A 14684-nucleotide genomic window follows, 5' to 3' on the forward strand; every position below is an offset into this window, starting at 1 on the left:
CAATCACAACGGCAACCCCCTACAAATTAACAGACACCCATCATAGATGGGAATAGAATGGTTCCCAATTGCAACAGCAACCCCCTGCAAGCTAACATCCATCATAGATGGGAACAGGAACGTTCCCAGGAGAAGACAATTGTAATGGCAGCCTCCCCTGCAACCTGACAAGCATCCTGCATCCTGCTTAGAAAAATATAAAACCCCAGCACTCCTTCTCATCAGCGCAGCTGTCCCCCATAGGACTCTGCCCTGGCTAAACTTTTGCCAGTCACTCTCTCTCTCTCTCCTGCCCCCACCACCCCCCTCGCCCCACCCCCAGCTTTCAATAAATCTTTTCTCTGGATACTCTTGTAGTCTCATAAATTCTTTTACATTCTGCGAACGACCAGGGGTTAATTCTACGCCAAGACAGACCGGAGCTAACCTCTGAAGTCCTTGAGAAGGAAAGTTTCATTTTCTAGCACTTCATTCTTCTAAAATAAAATATCTGTGTACCAGAATGGAAGAGAAAGTGAAAAAAGGACTAATATTGCAGAGAAGACTATGATTCTACACTAGTGGCTGTTAAGCCGTGTTTAGGCCAGGAGCGGAAACCTGACCTTAAAAGCCATCTTATCTTGCTTTATCTCCTAGGGGCCTGGGCAGTCCTGGGTGGTCATGACAGCGACCTGGGGCCAGGTTGTGAAGCTGGAGGGCTTGGTCATGCCCTGAAGCCCTTTGTCAATGAAAACCCCCTGAAACATTGAAGGGGGAACAACCTCGTTTACCCCCTCCTATAAAACTCCACACCCTTCTTTGCTGGGGAGGTTATGATCTTTTCCCTCTGCTCTAGCCTGACCTGCCACAGCTCAAACACACCAAATAAATTCTAATAGACCAATTTTGGTCTCCTGCGACTCACTCCTCCGGCCGTGCCTAACAGTGGCCAAAAGCCCACTCTAGGGGGTGGCAGTGGTGGAGGCTCCACTCCTCTCGCCGAGGTTTGTAACTGAGGGGCAGGCCAAGGCAAGTCCCTCGGCAATCTGTCACCTCAAATACATCACCTCTCCCAGGACCCTGGATTAGCAAAGAAAGGCTCAGCAATGAGGCCCTTTTTCTGGTGGCTGAGAGACATATGTCGTGTGTTCTCTTTGTCCCTCTCACCAGCTGGCTCCCTGCCACACATAGACCTGCAAACACACACACCACACTTGCCTCCCTTGAGCTCAAACAGTAGTTGCTGTTTTCTTGAGTAAGAACCTATGAAATTTCAGTTTTGAAATTAAACACAGTTACACGTCCCCGTCCCCCCCACCTCCTGTTCTTTTGGTTGGCGCCCTCCCCCTGGTTTTGCTTTCATGCATTTGCTCATTATTACTGTAGAATCTAGGGTGGGAATGAAACCGGAGGCCAAATAAGTCCTCATGCTGCCTGTGCCACTCAGCCAATAGGCCGACACAGGAGTTGGGTCATAGAATAAGCGTTTATATCAGAGCACAGATGGTCTGAGGAGGCTGTGGGTTAACACGTCCAAAAACTGCCTTCACATTCTCAGACCAGCTTGGGGTTTTTAAAGGGAAATCTGGGCATTCCTCCAGAGGCTAGCTGAGGGTTCCAGGGGTCTGCATAGAGCCTTCCCCATGTGATTCTATGGTGGAGTCAGCAACCCAAGAATAATGATGAGTCTGGTAGACCATTGCAATTGTGATCAATAAGCCCAAGGGTATTAATCATAAATTTCAGGGTAATTTTCTAAAACAGAGAACTGGGTGGGACAGGAGACATTCCGACCTCAAACCACAGGGGGATGATCTATTAAGCTATAGGTAGGTCAAGGGACATGGAGAGGCCTCTACCATGAAGGTGCCAACTGGGCCGTTTCAGGACCTTTCCTCTCAGGGGAGAACTGAGTGCAGCTTTCCTGAGTGATGAGAGTCACTGAGGTCTCAGTCCCAGGGGGTCTGGGCACAGCCGCCCATCTACCTCCCACCAGCCACTGGGTTCATGGCCCTATGGCCACATCTGGTCTGAAAAGGAACGTCCTGAGCTCTCTTAGTCTGCTGTGGCAAAGATTAGAAACGCACTCATTTGCCCATTTCTTGGCCCTTTGCTCAAGGTTACCAGAGTCTTTCGGAAGTTAGGCCCAACCCACCCAAAGTCACCTCCTCCATTAATGTTTGACAAATGGTGCAAGCCCCAGTAGGACTGGTTACTTCCTGCCTCAGGGGAAAATTCCCGTGTGTCTATAGGAGCTCTGGTCCCACAGGTCAAGCTTCCTCAACTTCTTTGACCAGCAGAACAGTCTGGGAAGGGCCCTAGGGCAACCCTCAGAGAACCACCATCCCTTATAGGAGCTGGGTGGCCAGGGGATGTCCCACAGAACCCTGGGGATCACAGGGAGCAGCCTTAGGAGCAAAATGTTTAGGAAAAACACAGCCAGAGAGGACAGGGACAAATAGGTGGGATTGGGCTCACTACCCCAGACCCAACTGGAACTGTACCACCTTATTTTCCTAAACTTCTAAATTGAAGTGTGACATGCATACAAACAAGGAAATGAATCATAAAAGTGTGCAGCTGAATGAATTACCACAAAATGAACACATCTGTGTGAGCATTGCCCAAGTCAAGAAATAGAACATTACCTGCACGCCAGAAACTCCCCTAGATGCCCTCATCACTCTCTCATCCCTCTTAGTCAATGGGCACCTCTATCCTAACGTCTGATGTCTAACACCACAGATTAGTTTCTGTTGTTGTTGTATTTAATTTATGATCTTTTTAATATGGAGACCAGTAAATTTGTCTATCTAAAATGAATTGCACATGCTAATCCCATGCACATATTCAGGTAAATAAAAGATCCATCATATCCATGAAAAACCAGTATCATGTATGCAAATTTGATATAAACAATGCTTGTTTACTATGGAATTTCTTAGTGGAATATATCTGTCTTCTTAAAGTCCTGTTCTCTTGCTGAGGCTTATTTTATTTTTTATTTACAATGCTCTGTAACTCTTTAAAATAATGGCTTTATTGAGATGTAATTCATTTACCATACCATTCACCCATTACAAGTTTATAACTCAATGGTTTTTAGTATATTTACAGTTGTGCAACCATCATCACAATCATTTTAGAGCATTGTCATTACCCCAGCAAAAAGCCCATATCCATTAGCTGTTGCTCCTTACTTCCCCCCAGCCCTCCCAACCTTAAAAAATCAATTTCTGTCTCTATAGATTTGCCTATTCTGGACATCTGGGAATGGAAAGTGTTTGTTCAGGTCTCTGGCCTTTAACAAGTTTCACTGGGCTGCCTGTGTTCCTTTTCTTTTTTACCTCTAAGAGTTCTTTAAATAGTCTGGATTTGAACTCTTTAAGAATTATGTGTTACAGCTACTTCCGGTCCATGATTTGCTTTTTCACTCTCTAAATAATGTTTTTGGATAAACAGAAGTTCATAGTTTCAATATAGTTCAATTTATTAATCTTTTCCTTTATGGTTAGCCCTTTCCATGTCTTAAGAGTTTTTTGTCTACCCCCAAAGTCATGAGGATAGTCTCCTATATAATCTTCTCAAAGCTTTACTGTTTTATCTTTCACATTAAGCATATAATCTACCTGGAAATGACTTGTATGTTCTGAGATAGGGGTCAAGATTAATATTTTTACACTGGGATATCTGATTGACCCATTTCCATTATAGGAAAAACCACCTTTACCTCACTTCTTTACATAGACATATTTGTCATGAATAAAATACCAGGTATGGGAGAGCCGGTTTCTGGATTCTCAATTCTGAAACTTTTGTCTATTTTATTCCAATCCCATGCTGCACCTCTATCATTATCATCACCTTCTTCCCCGTTTCACAAATGAGGAAACTGAGACACAGAGGAGCTAAGTAACTTGCCCAAGTAAGTAATTTGCTAGTTAACGGCAGAGCTGGAAATGGAACCCAAGGAGTCTGGCTTTTCAGTCCATGCTCTCAATAAGTTTTACAGTTTCTCGCGTGAAGTCATGGAAACAAGAATTCACCTGCTACACACCGCAGAACGCCGCGTAACTAAAGGGAAGAGGGCGGGGCCCTGATGCTCCTGCCTCAGGCGGAAACCGGGCCTCCGCTTCTTTCCCAATCGCACCACTAGAGGGCGCGGGTAATTTAAACTCTCCAGGGTCGTCCCTCCCTCCTAATCCTGGTTACCATTCAACCAATCATCAAATATTTACCCAAAACGCAGTTCAAAGGGAATGTAAAAAATTGCCCCATCTAGTCTCCATGCAGGATGTAACAAAAAGACAAACAGAACGGATGTTTGCCTTCTTAAATATCTTCAGCAAGGAAAGAAACCTCTCACTATCTGATTAATTTGTCTCATTCCTAAATCACTTTACACGAAATCCCTCCTTAAATCTCTTACTCTAACCAGCTCACACTAGATTCTTTTATTTTATCCTTAGTGGAAACAAAGAGCAACTGTTTGGCATTCTCATGGCAACCACTCCTCAGAGTTGCTTGTAAATAACAAGATATATAGCTATGACGTCAAACCTCAGTTCTCATCTCTCTCAAAGATATAACAGTACACGGTTACATTTCATCTCCTTCGCAATTTACAGGCTTCTTTGGTCTCGCTCCAATTTCTCCATGTCCCTTTCAAAGTGTAAAGTCCAATAGTGGACGTTGCACTCCAGTATTGTATCCAGTGCCAGGTTTACCTCCTGATTCTTGAATGTTACCCTGTTAACATACCCAAGCAATATGCAATCATTCAATAAAATAATTCATCTTTATCAACTTGATGAAGAATTATATAGTAATTAAAATAACAAACACAAAGACAATGACGTAGCATGCTTAATATTTTGTTTGAGAAACTCATGCAATACTGCACCTCTGCTTTGATTAAAATTATAAAAAGATATTTGTAGACAAAGCCTAGAAGGCAACATGATGATAAAAAAAATAATTGATTTGTTTGATTTGGGGGATTGATGATGATGACTTACCAAAGTAATGCAGAGTCAAAGTAGAACCAGAATTTGAACCCAGCCATTCCAAATGTGCAAGATGTTGGGCTTAACCACTATACCACACTGACTGTCAATGATAGCCTAATACGGCAGGGATAAATGACATTCAATCATTCAGCAAATATTTATTGAGCACCTACTACATGTCAGGTACCAAACTAGATGCTGTGAACACAGAGATGAGCAAGATAAACACAGTCCCTGCCCTCATGGAACTCACAGTTTATAGAGAAAGAATCATGAGAGTACAGAGGAGAAAAAGAGAAGAATACACATCTTTGAAGCCCTAACCTCCTTACATTCTGTTCCATTCCTAAGAAGAGCATCAACGTTGTGGAGAGAAAAGGGGATAGGAGAGGGGGAACACAAAGCCTTAAAAGAAAAGTGATGAAAAGTGGCATCTATTCAGCAAGCATTTGGAGAGGAGATTGAAAAATAAGGATAGAGTCAGGACTGAGGTAGATTTTTTTTTTTTTTAGGACCGGGATAGATTTCTAAGGTTCCTGCCAACCTGAGACCCTAGTCCCTGTACAACTTTTACTCCACTAAGTGCCAAGCACTGAGCTAGACCCTGAAAATAAAACTGTAAATAAGTCATGGCCCCTGCCATCCAGGAGTTTATAGTCTTATAGGGCAAACAGACAAGCAAGAAATTCTAATACCGTGTACTAAGGCCAGTAATAAGAAGAAACACAGAATGAGATGGGGCATTACGCAGGCTGAGACCAGACAGCAAGAAAGTGACATTTATGCCGATACTGAGCAGTGACACAGGGCAAACTGGAATTGGGGGATGGCGGGGGTGGGGGTGGGGGTTGTGTAATCCAGGCTTGAGGGAACAGCTTGTGCAAAGCCCTGAAATGAAAAAGAGTGTACCATTAAAATGATGCTCTGGTAACAATTAATGCCATAAAATTGCTAAATTCCTTTATTGTTCATTCCCAAGTTCAGTAAGGGTTCCAAGCATGGGCACAACTTAGCACCAAATTGAAACAGACTGTTCCCCACTTGATAACCCTAGAGCTCCAGTGTGACCAGACCATTTAGCCTACGGTCCACACTTCATTGCAGGTGTTCAGATGCTTGTCTTGCCATTCATTCAGCCAATCAGCAAGCCCAGTGCTAGCCTCCATAGGAATAAGAGGGCTCCACCTGGCTCCCCAGGGCAGGAGTGGGGACAGTGTCCTTCACACCTCTGAATCCCACAGGGAATTCCAGTAGTGTTTGAGCACAATTGTACCTTTGGGTCTCCTATACATAGAACTAGAAGAAAATAAATTCATCTGATGTCATAATCACTATCGCAACCCACATCCTGCACATTTCCGGTCCCTACTCTCAACCCTTTTACTGCTACCCATCAGACTCTCTGGCTCTTGCAAATGTCAAGTTGCTCAGCACAGATAGAAGTATAGCTTTCGGGATAAAAGCAGATTAGAAATCACAATAATATGGATGGAGTCCTCGTATTAGCTTTATGATATTGAGCAAGTCCCTCAACCTGTGGCAGCCTCAAAGTTTACTTATCTGTAAAATGAGAATAGTAACAGCTCTTTCACTGGGGTTTATTGAATGAATGCGACTGGGCTGAGAGTAGTAAATGGGACAGTATGTACAAGGAGATTATCACGTTGTTTGGCATATAAAATGCACTCAATAAATGGTAGCTGTAGATGATGTAATAGATTGAGGTATATGATGATGACGATGTTAATGACATGCTGACCTGGACGGCCGGTTGTCAAAGTTCGTACGTTACTGGCTGGAGTCACAGCAACCCCCGCCAGCCCAGGCAGCTTCTTCCGGCCGCAGACATTGAATAGGACGCATGTAAGAGATCCGCTTTCCCTCGAGACTCCGTCTGTGTCCCGATCTCCGCGGGAATCTCCAGCCTGCGTCATCTGCCCTGCCCGCTGGCCGCTCCCAAGCCCACCGACACATGGTGGGAACGTGAGGGGGCGGGGCCGGACTCGGCGCCGCTGGGCCAATCGCTCGGCCGGAGGCGCCCAGCCAATGGCAGAGACGCTCCTGGGCCCGAGGGGCAGGGCCACAGAGAGGAGCGGCGGCGTCATAGGTCATTGGGCGGGCTGGGGGCGGGGCCCATGGCGCTGACAGGGGCTGTACGGCAGTGGCCGGAGCAGTCAGGGCGGTGATGGCGGCGGCTGTGGTGACCGCGGCAGCAGTGACCCCTGCGCCTGAGGCCGGCACAGATGGCGCCTCCTCAGTGCATTGGTTCCGCAAGGGACTTCGGCTCCATGACAACCCGGCACTGCTGGCGGCAGTGCGCGGGGCGCGCAGCGTGCGCTGCATTTACATCCTCGACCCTTGGTTCGCGGCCTCCTCCTCCGTGGGGATCAACCGGTGGAGGTAAGGGGGCCCGGGGCTGGGTCGCGGGCTCGGGGTAAGCAGCCTGGCCTCTGGGGCGCCTGGCGAAGAGCCTGAGTCATCCCCCATCCAAAGGAGGGAGGTCCTGCTCCCCAGCTCCGACGGCCGGAAGACCCCGGCCTGAGGGAGGTGGGGCAGGAAGATGGAACCGGGTCTCCAGAGGGGAGAAGGCAGGACCAGGGAAGCAATTAGTCATCGTACCAATGGCCTGGATGGGCCAGGGCTCACCCTCTGACAAAGTGCTTCCGCACTGTGTGCTATCCGCCTTTGGGCCGCAGACATTCCTGTGGGACAGAGATCATTATCTGCATTGTACAGATGAGACTCTTAAGCCCTAGAGACAAAAGTTGACCTGCCCAAAGTCTTGGCAGCCAGTGAGTGACCGAACAGGGACTCCTGGTCTGGGGCTCTTAGGGGTGTGCTCAAGGACTGGAGGAAAGGAGATACTGTGGTGTGAGGGTAGGGTTGGATTTCTGAGTTTATGGCACAGAGATGCTTGCGTTCTTCAAGTCAAGAGCCCGTTGCTGGGCTCCTGCAGGTCGTCTCTAAGCCTCTGGTTTGTCTGAATTTGTCTTTTCATCCATCCTGGTTTCCCTTCCCCAAGACTGTGCTGCCTCTGGAGGTGTCTAGAGATTCTGGCTTAGCGTTAGATAAGCCAAGTGCTGTCTTCCCGTTGTTATTGATGAAGACCCGAAGGGCGTGTTCAGTTAGAGGTCCTGTGTGTCCTGAGCTAGAGAGCAGTACTTCACCCATTTTGGAGAATTCCCTCAGCAGCTATGCGTTTGCTAGAAAAGAAAAGAAAAAAGGAACCAAACAAAGTGTCACTTTCTTCTACCTCTTTTCGTGAGAATGATTTTAAAGGTCAGTTGAGCCACTATAGATTAGATATTTATCAACTTTTGTGGTAAGATTAGGGAGCAGTAAAGTTGTGATATCAGGGGCTCCTGTTTGGTGACTCTCAGGAGCTGGAGTCTGCAGGGCCATGGGAAAGGATTAACAGATAGGTGGTTGATGTATTTTCTCTGTAACCAGTGTTCAGAACCAAGGATTTGTGAGACATTGTGTACCCATCTCTTTAAAATGCCCCTCAGCTGTCATTTGGTTTGTTTGCATTGTTCTGGGGGATGTTTGCTTGTGGCCTTGTCAAACCCATGGGCAGGGTTATTCCCAGGAGACAGTGGCTCTCAGCACAACTCTCTTTTCTCTCCAGTGTGTTCCCTTCCAGGAGAGTGAGTGCTTCTCACAGTGGGTCTATCAAATGTCCCCTCCTGCCCCATTTATATAGAGGGAATGACTAAAGATAGTCCTGTGGAGAGCCTGCCCACACATTTTGCAGGCTGCTCTATTGCTCTGCCTCTGCTCCACTTTCCATAGACAAGAGCTTGGGTCTGACAAACATCCTCAAATGACCATCCCTAGCATGGTCATTAAAGCAAGCCTCAGACGTCGCCTCTCTCCTCATGGCAGTGTGCCAATCAGAGCAGAGTCAATAGAATAGGGCTATTGCCTGTTACATTGTCACGAAGGAGTTTCTTCTTTTACTGGGTGACGGGGGACATTGCATAGGACTGCCTACGCCTTGTGATAGTGGAGATTAAAAATCAGCAACAAAAACCATTGTTGATTAAACTCAGATTTGCTAGGAACAAGGTGTTGATGGATTTTTATGGGTCACCCTTTTGTGATTGTGCCTTCCAGCGAGTGAAGGAGAAAAGGAATGTGGCAGCTGCTGCCCAAGTCAAATCCTGAAATCAGAGGCTGTGTAGGCATGCAGATATTAACTGAGCAATTACTTAATGAGTGCCTCATATCTACCAGGCACTGTTCTACGTGCTGCTAGGAACATAGCAATGAACAAGCAGAGCCACGTCCAGAGCTCCCGGAGCCTACATTTTAGTGGAGGAAGACAAGTAAACAACCATAGTTTAGTAGAACTAAGTGTCATGAAATAAATAAAATAGGGGGACGGACTAGAGCAGAGGTTTTCAATCTTGCTACACCTGGGAATCACTGAAGGATCTTTCAAAGATTCCTGGACTCTCTCCTCCCCCAAGTCTGATTTAATTGTTCTGGCTTATGGCGGGGGCATTAGGGTTTTTAAAGCTCTCATGTGCTGCAAAGCCTGAGAAGCCAACAATTTGGGAGCTATGTTGCAGTGCATTCACAGGAAGTCTAATTAGTTTGGGTTTTCAGAAGAAACAAGTGAAATAATACAAAACAGATGGAATAGGATAACTGCTCCTGGGGCTGGAAAAAGACACACTCCTACCACCCCCACCTTACTCTGTGCTCCCATGATCAGATCCAGGGCAGAGCTGCAGCGTGTTTTATGCATGCCCTTGAGGGTTGGGAGTGATGGAGCCAGCAGTTCTTCTGCATAACTACAATCTGTGTAATCTCCTGGTGGCTGTTTCTGGATGTGGGAGTGGTCTGGGAGAATTGTGCTGCAGCATAACATCCTAGCTTTGCAGATACTCCAGCTACCGGCCTCTGAGAAGCCTCCCTAGGAAGGGTGGGCCCTGGGCCGGCTGCAAGAGGTGGGGGAAGCAAAATCTGTGATCTCTATTATTCTCCTGCGTTTCCTACACTGACTCCCACACAGCGTTTTTCACAGATGAATCAGATGAAAATAACCACGAATGGCACATTCTAAGAGTAAAAGAGGACAGAGAGGCAGCCATGGAATATGTATATTTATTAGCATAGGAGAAGGGCTAGCATACGCCTTGCCTTGGTGGTAGGGAGAAGTTTATTAGCTAATTGGAGCAATATGAGCCTCAGGACCTTTTTTTTTGTCAAGCGCTAGTTGGCTAAGCCCTTTGCCAGAATTTTCCCCGGCCCCACCTTCCCCAAATATGCTGTATCTGGAAAGAGGTACTGCAGTGAGGAAAAAAAAAAAGGTGCGTGGGTGTGTGTGTGAACAGTTTCTAGATTTCAAAATGGGTTCTCAAAATAGGCCCTTGCAGTTTTTCATTACCTTGCTCTCCTTACTGCAACTTAGGTAGGTGTGAGCAACAATTCATCACACCCTTTATTTAAATCATTTTCTCCCTGGCTCTGTGCTGCGCCTGCATCCAGGAGCTTCTGGGACAGAGAGAGTTGGTAGAAATAAAATATCAGCCCATATCACTCAGGATTAATAAATGAGGTGAACGGCCAGGATGCTTGGTGAGAACAAGTGTGTCTTTCTTCCCAGTGCTGGGAGCTAACACCGTTAGACTGGTGACGTGGGTGGTTCTTCCCTGGAACTCAGCACGAAGGGAGCTGAGCATCAGTCTCCGGGCAGGGAAATTTGGTTTTCTCTGCGCTGGTCACAGTGGTCCCCAAGCATGTCATTTCACTGTTCTGCTTCTGAGGAAATGTTTCCATTTTGCTCAAAAGGGATGAAAACCTTCATCTTCATCTTTCTCTTTGAAATTTGGAAAGAATTTATTTTTATCTGAGTGATACTTCGAGATCCGTCCCTGCTATGGATTGTGCGTTTGGGTTATCCTTTTGCATGGGCGCTTAATAAGCTGTCTTACTGAGGAGAAATTAATTTCTATTAACGTGCTACATAGCCAGTCTGGGCCAGCCTGTGACATCATCATCATAGTTAGATAACCTTGGTTTGAAGCAGAGAACTTGGTCAAGGGTGATCTGGACCCAAAAAAGAATTCGTTACCACCCTCCCTCCTCCTCAACAGCAAATAAACAAAATATTCCTCTACACAGAATCCGCCATCTCTAGAGAAGGCTTTCCTGCTTGTCTTTGTCTTAACCAAAGGGCCTGCCTATCTAATTCTAAAGGGCTAACGCTATGGCGTCCCGAATTACAAAGTCCTTTCTGTATTTCTGGAAATCCCAATTTGGTTTTCTCCAGTGTGTCTGCTCCTGGCTCCAGATTACTTACATAATATCATTCAGTTGCAACGTGTTGTCTGATCCAAAAGGTGAGCTTTCACCGCTCACGTTGGACCGTGTGCTCTGAATTTTGGCCATGTGAGCTCAGCTTGGAGCTGCCAAGGGTGAGCTGCCAGCCCCAACACTGCCACTTCCAATGCTCAGGCCAGTTTTCTTCAGAGTCCCCCCTCAATGGAGTAAAGAGAAACTGGCCTGGTAGAGAGGAGGGCTCTAAGGGAGCGCAAAAGGCCCAAGGTTCTGCGCACACCTGCCCCAGTGAGCATTTGTTCAGTAGCAGCACCGCTTCTTGTTCCTTTGGTGTTTTGTAAAGCTGTCACCTGGCAGACCTCAAAGGTGTTGCCACAGCAGTGGCTTCTCTTTCTCTGGCTGCCTGGGGGCTGGGGCTTGCTGCCTCCTGTGAAGGCCCTCCTGGGACCTCCTTTCCTGGAGGGGCTCTGGAGGGTTTGGCTCAGGAGGGAAGTTAGAAGTAACAGCATTCCTAGAATGCCAAAGAGGAGACAGAAATCAGGATCTTAAAAGAGAGAATGTTTAGTTGAAATAAATTAGAAGCAAAGAAAGGCAACTTGTAAACAGACGATAGAAGTCAAGTTCAGTTTTCTAGAATAGCGCTTCTGAAACTTTAATGTGTAAAAGAGTCACCAGGGGACCTTGCTAAAATGCAGTCTTCTGGAGATCTGGAATGGAGCCTGAGATTCTGCAATTAAACAGGTTTCTGGGTGAGTGACAGCTGTTGATCCTCAGAAGAGCAAGGATCAGGGAGCAAAAGTGTTGGCCTTTGGGTGTGTGGTGCTCCCTGAGTCCCGGGAGCACATCCTCGGTGCTCAGGCAGTGAGTCCTGGTCACTGCCTGAGGTGGTGGAGCCAAGTTTTAAGAATGCAGACGCTGACCCACACTGCCTGGGTTTGAATTCTGGCCACTTATTAAATGTATGATGTTGGGCAAATTATTTAACCTCTCAGTGCCTCAGTTTCCTCATCTGGAAAATGGGAATAATAATAGTATCTACTTCATAGGGCTGTTCTAGAATTAAATGAGCTACTGTATATAAAACAAGTAGAATAGTTTAAACAAGTAGAACATTCGTTGTAAATGTTCATTCAATGTTTGTTGTTGCTATTATTATCGTTATTATCATTTGGTTGCTGAGTGAGAGTTGGGCCTTTTGCTCTCCGCCTCAGCTATAGACAGCTCTTGTTAAAGAACAGGGCTCTCCTGGGGTTACCTGTACTTCAGCGATGCTGCGAGGAATCCTTCCTTTCAGTAAATGAGGTCTAGAAGTAAAGTTCTTAGGCTAGTTTTCCTATGCATGTCAGCCTTACTTACAGCTTCAGATCGAAGTCCTATGCAGCCTGGTGGACTGTGGGGAAGAGCCCCCAACGTGCATGGCAAGGACATTCCTGGGAGCCGCAGATAGAGGACCCTCTGTGCTGGGGCTGTCGTTTAAGTCACCAGTTATCTCTAGGCAATCTGCCGGGCAGGGCCCAGGTCTCGGGTGGCATGAGGTTATTTACACGGGTCTTATTTTCTTCCTGAGAGGAGCACAGGTTTGGGAGGAGACCTGCACACATGTGTCACCCACCTCTCAGCTTTCCTTTTCCGGGGGTATGAGTTTTTCAAAAACAGAAATTCACAGAGGCGGAGCTTTTGGGTTACATAAAGCAGCATCCAGCGGTCCGTTTCCCATCGCAACCCCTTGGAGAGTCTGCGTGTTCTTTCGCTAGCATGATGCTTTGGGCTGAGCCCAGGACCCAGCTCAGGCTGGAATGTGGGTCTGTGGCGGTCGCCGCAGTGGGCGTGTCTTGTGGACGTCAGAGGCGGCAGCAGCTGGGGCGCTGCTAGTTGGCAGCCTGCGAGCAGGCGCGGCTTCTGCAAGCCTCCAGCAGTCAGGGAATGTGATGTGCCGCCCAGGAGGCGCGGGGTGTCACTGTGCTCGAAATAAAAGCTGTTGACAGAGATGGGTAGGAGACGCTAAAAGGTGGACAGCAGGAGGCTGACCTGTCAGCGCTTAGTTCCTGAGGAAAAAGATCAGAATGTCAGTGGATTACCTGCAGTCAGGTTTGTGTTTGCCAGAAAAAGGGACTCAAACCCAGGAAGCCCTGCAGAATCTCAGCCCCAGAGCAGTGTTTGGTGTGCCACTGAATGGGGACCGAGAAGAAAACAGATGCTGACCGACCTAGGTTCCTAGCCCAGCTTTGTCACTTAATAACTGTGACCTTAGGCAAATTAATTATCCTCTAGCTGTGTCTCATTTTCCTCACCTATAAAATGAGGATAACTTTTGCTTTCATCATGTATTGAGAGAATTAAGAAGAAAACACTTAAATGCAAAGCATATATAATAACTGGTAACATTGGTCACCTCTGGGGAGGGGAATTAAATTCCTGAGGACACAGGGTAAGAGACTTTGTACCCTTTTGTAACTTGATCTTTGAACTACATTAATAGTTATCTGTTTAAAATGTTAAATTCGTTTCATTGAAAAATAAATATAGGGGTGGCCCTTTAGCTCAGTTGATTAGAGTGCGGTGCTCTTAACAACAAGGTTGCCTGTTCGATCCCCACATGGGCCACTGTGAGCTGCGCCCTCCACAACTAGACTGAAACAACTACTTGACTTGGAGCTGATGGGGCCTGGAAAAACACACTGAAAATAAATAAAAGTTTAAAAATAAATAAACAAATATAAATAAAATATATCATAAAATGTATTGATGGAATTTCTCAGAAAGGTGATTTTGCTTAGCTGAACAGCTAATAAATTTTTGTGGTCGTATAAAAAAAATTTTAAAACCACTGAAGGCACTCAGCAAATGTTACTTCTGTTCCCTTTCTCAGGCTAGATCTCTTAAGTATCTGGAGTCCCCCCACCCCACCAGTACCCCCACCCCCAAAAGCGTGTAAGAACGTCCTATAGAAAAGTACCTTCTAAGCCCTTCTCCCTCTTGGGATGAGAAGCTGGTGGCCAGAGCCCTGGACAGGCCTGGAGAGTGAGCCACCTGCCAAACGAAGCCCTGGGAAGTGGGGACCCGGCCCAGGCTGTGGGGCTGTGGCAGTAGACATATACACGCACAACGCATGACTGCAGAAAGGTCTGCTGGACCCGCGTAGGGGGACTTTCCAGGGCTACTGCAGTCTCGTTCCTCTGCTAATAGGACCTCAGGCTTCCACACCACATGACCCCACTTGTTTTTCAGACGGCTTTCTCAAAGGTCTGTTCTCTCTTGATTCTCACAGCAACCTTGTGATGGGTGGATATTTACATACAATGCCTGAGACTCGGAAGGAATAAGTGACTTGCTTCTGATCACAGAGAAATAACCAGAGTATAAGCAGCTCCTATTGAACCCAGGTTTTCTTTATGCCAGGCACTGTAC

The 14684-nt window shown here is 46.6% G+C and overlaps 1 protein-coding gene and 1 long non-coding RNA gene across 2 annotated transcripts in view; one reads left to right on the plus strand and one right to left on the minus strand.

Moving 5' to 3' along the window:
- Positions 1-3149: 3149 nt before the first annotated feature.
- On the minus strand, positions 3150-6975 carry LOC141572262 (uncharacterized). The gene is made up of 3 exons (XR_012497583.1): positions 6748-6975; positions 4998-5876; positions 3150-4728 (listed from the first exon to the last, which is right to left on the minus strand). It is a non-coding gene; the product is annotated as an uncharacterized LOC141572262 (long non-coding RNA).
- Positions 6976-7121: 146 nt separating this feature from the next.
- Positions 7122-14684, plus strand: part of CRY2 (cryptochrome circadian regulator 2) — a 32407-nt gene continuing 24844 nt past the window's right edge. Inside the window, exon 1 of the mRNA XM_019746397.2 lies at positions 7122-7388. Coding sequence (XP_019601956.1) covers positions 7174-7388 — 215 coding nt within the window. The 5' untranslated portion in view covers positions 7122-7173. The remainder of the gene's footprint in view (positions 7389-14684) is intronic.

The sequence above is a fragment of the Rhinolophus sinicus genome, linkage group LG06 (assembly GCF_036562045.2).
Source record: "Rhinolophus sinicus isolate RSC01 linkage group LG06, ASM3656204v1, whole genome shotgun sequence".
Classification (NCBI taxonomy): domain Eukaryota; kingdom Metazoa; phylum Chordata; class Mammalia; order Chiroptera; family Rhinolophidae; genus Rhinolophus; species Rhinolophus sinicus.